Source organism: Mya arenaria, chromosome 10 (assembly GCF_026914265.1).
Source record: "Mya arenaria isolate MELC-2E11 chromosome 10, ASM2691426v1".
Lineage (NCBI taxonomy): Eukaryota > Metazoa > Mollusca > Bivalvia > Myida > Myidae > Mya > Mya arenaria.
Genome location: NC_069131.1, coordinates 24,710,974 through 24,713,453, shown reverse-complemented (window position 1 = coordinate 24,713,453; position 2,480 = coordinate 24,710,974). Strand labels below are relative to the sequence as shown.

The following is a 2,480-nucleotide window of genomic DNA, read 5'->3' as shown; positions in this document are numbered from 1 at the left end:
GCTACCAAACAGTAGCAGCCGAAAAGGGGTTGGATTTGTTTGTGTAAGGCCAGCTTCGGATGCAATGGAGTCAGCTGTTAGAATACCATGAGCATATTTATGCTACATGATGCTACATTCCTTCTCTAATCAACTAAAACAGAGTTTCTTGTTTGTAAAACATATTACAGGAAATAAAATGTTCAAGTCCCTTTTTTTGAAAACAAAGAGTGTAAAAAATCACTTTAAGTATGAGGTATAAGATTTACCTTTTACGTTTTATTTCTTTTCTTCTTTTTTTCCGTATTTCAGCATATAATAAAAAAGTTATGATAACATATTTCACATATAGCCAAAGTAACAGCGAAAATTCTGCTTTATCTTTAACAGTTACAAGACAGCTATAATCTATCAAATCATATTAAAAACAATTTCGATAATTTATTTTACCAAATAAAGCGTAAAAGATAAAGGACGTCCGTTTTTAAAGATTGTTCAAATATAATTTACATGGACAGCAGTCTGTATTAAAATGAGTGGTGAACAAACAAAATATGCCGCTTGTCATTTGTAAAGCGATTTTCGAATGAAAAGGTTACCCAGGAAACAAAGTTATTCAAATTGATTTAATGTATGTGTTGCTATATTGTTTATGGGTAACTGCATGAAAGAGTAATTTGGTTTCCCAGCGTGCGCGGTTGTTAGAGAAACTGCTACGACCATAAATCAGTTTGAAAAAATGGAAACTCTTAGATACCTTCGGATAACCATTTTAATGGCAACCGTTTGCATTGCGCGGGAGCCTGAATGTTCCAGGTTTCATTATGAGGAAAAGCTGCTAGAGAAAGTTATCAGATCGGAAATAAGTATGGAAGCTTATGAAGAGTCATTGAAAAAGACAACTGTATCTGTGGAAGAAACGGTTCAGTCGATTTCAGGTAATTTATTGTTGAACACTCCATTTAAAATATGAATGGGTATTCATAGAGGTAAAGGATGATATGAATAATTAAAAAAAAAAACATGGTAATATTCTTTACACAGCCTTTTAAATGTGCTTATTACTGTTTGGAAAGGATGATTCATCAACAATGTATAAAACATCCGATAGGCCAGTTGAAAGTGAGGGGATCTGTACACCGTCATTCATATTTAATTTTTGTCTTTAAAAACAAATATATTTGTTCCAAAGTTTGCAAAGGTACTGTTATTACGTAGGATTAAAAGTGCACACAGCTTTATAATATGAATATTAATGTTGACATGATGTTCATAATACTTTGTCATAATTTCAGAAGTAACAAACGCAGTGGAAAAGCTACAGAAAGAAATCCGATCATTCAAGTCCGTTGACGTAAAGAGCAGCGGTTTATATACAAGATGGGGTCGGCGGTCGTGCCCTGGAACCACGGAGATGGTGTATGGAGGGTTTGCTGGCGGGGGAGATCACAGTCACCAAGGGGCGAGCAGTAATTACATTTGTCTACCGCTGGACCCAATCTTTGATGACCGTGGACGTAAAGCGAGGTCCGTTAGCAAGGTTTATGGTGCTGAGTATGAAACATATTCTGCCACGTTTCACACGGGTTTGCATAACGAGGATGTTCCATGTGCCGTCTTCCGCGTTGTTGGAAGAAGTGTTGTCATGATCCCAGCGAGGAATGCCTGTTATAGCGGATGGCATAAAGAGTACGCTGGTTATTTGATGTCGTCTCATTTCAGCCATCATGGGAACAAGGAGCTCGTTTGCATGGACAGAAACCCTGAAAAAACTGAAGGAAGTGCTGATAGTGACCAAAATGGTGCTTTGTTTTACTTTGCACAAGCTGTTTGTGGCTCGTTAAAATGTCCTCCATACAGCGAGGACCAGGCTTTAACCTGTGTGGTGTGTTCTAAATAGAAGATTGTAAAGCTTTCTTTATTAAGCTAGTAAACCGCCATTAATTAAATATTACACGTTTAACCTCAATAAGGATATTTTTTAAATACAGAATTATAGACCTTTAATATCAATCAATGAAATTGTTAAAAGCTTGATTAAACTGTTACTATATACATGTACGAGTATGTGTCCGACTTATAACGATAACACAAGATATAAAAAGCATATGTAAGCATAAGGTATAAAAGTCAATATTTACAACTCAACTTTCATTCCTGAAATGAACTGCCTTTCGACAATTGCTTTTATTAATCGATAAAAGCAACATTTTCTGATCTGTTTGGATCGCAATTCTTCGCATAACAATAAACATAAAATCTATTGATCTTGTTATTGTCTGGATTGTGTCAGCAGGTGCGGTAAAATATAAATCAACATTTTAGAAAGTGTTAATTTATTATCTTTTAAATGTATTGTTGCCATAAGTGTTTAAATTTTACGTTTAAAAGTTATTTAAAGTGGTTGATCTTTTCCCACGTTATTGTGACGTCATTTAAAAAATGTTTCCGGTTACAGTCGGGTCGTTCTAGTAGCAGAACGGGTACGAAAAAACCACTGA

The 2,480-nt window shown here is 35.3% G+C and overlaps 1 protein-coding gene across 1 annotated transcript; it reads left to right on the top strand.

Annotated features, from left to right (window-relative positions):
- Window positions 1-718: 718 nt before the first annotated feature.
- On the top strand, window positions 719-1,879 carry LOC128204495 (uncharacterized). The gene is made up of 2 exons (XM_052905908.1): window positions 719-917; window positions 1,275-1,879. Exons 1-2 carry the CDS (start codon window positions 719-721, stop codon window positions 1,877-1,879), a joined length of 804 nt encoding a protein of 267 aa, XP_052761868.1.
- Window positions 1,880-2,480: the final 601 nt, after the last annotated feature.

Coding starts and splice junctions, on each gene's coding strand:
- LOC128204495 (XM_052905908.1), top strand. CDS start 719: ATGGAAACTCTTAGATACCTTCGGATAACCATTTTAATGGCAACCGTT. Junction 918..1,274: donor AACGGTTCAGTCGATTTCAG/GTAATTTATTGT, acceptor TCATAATTTCAG/AAGTAACAAACGCAGTGGAA.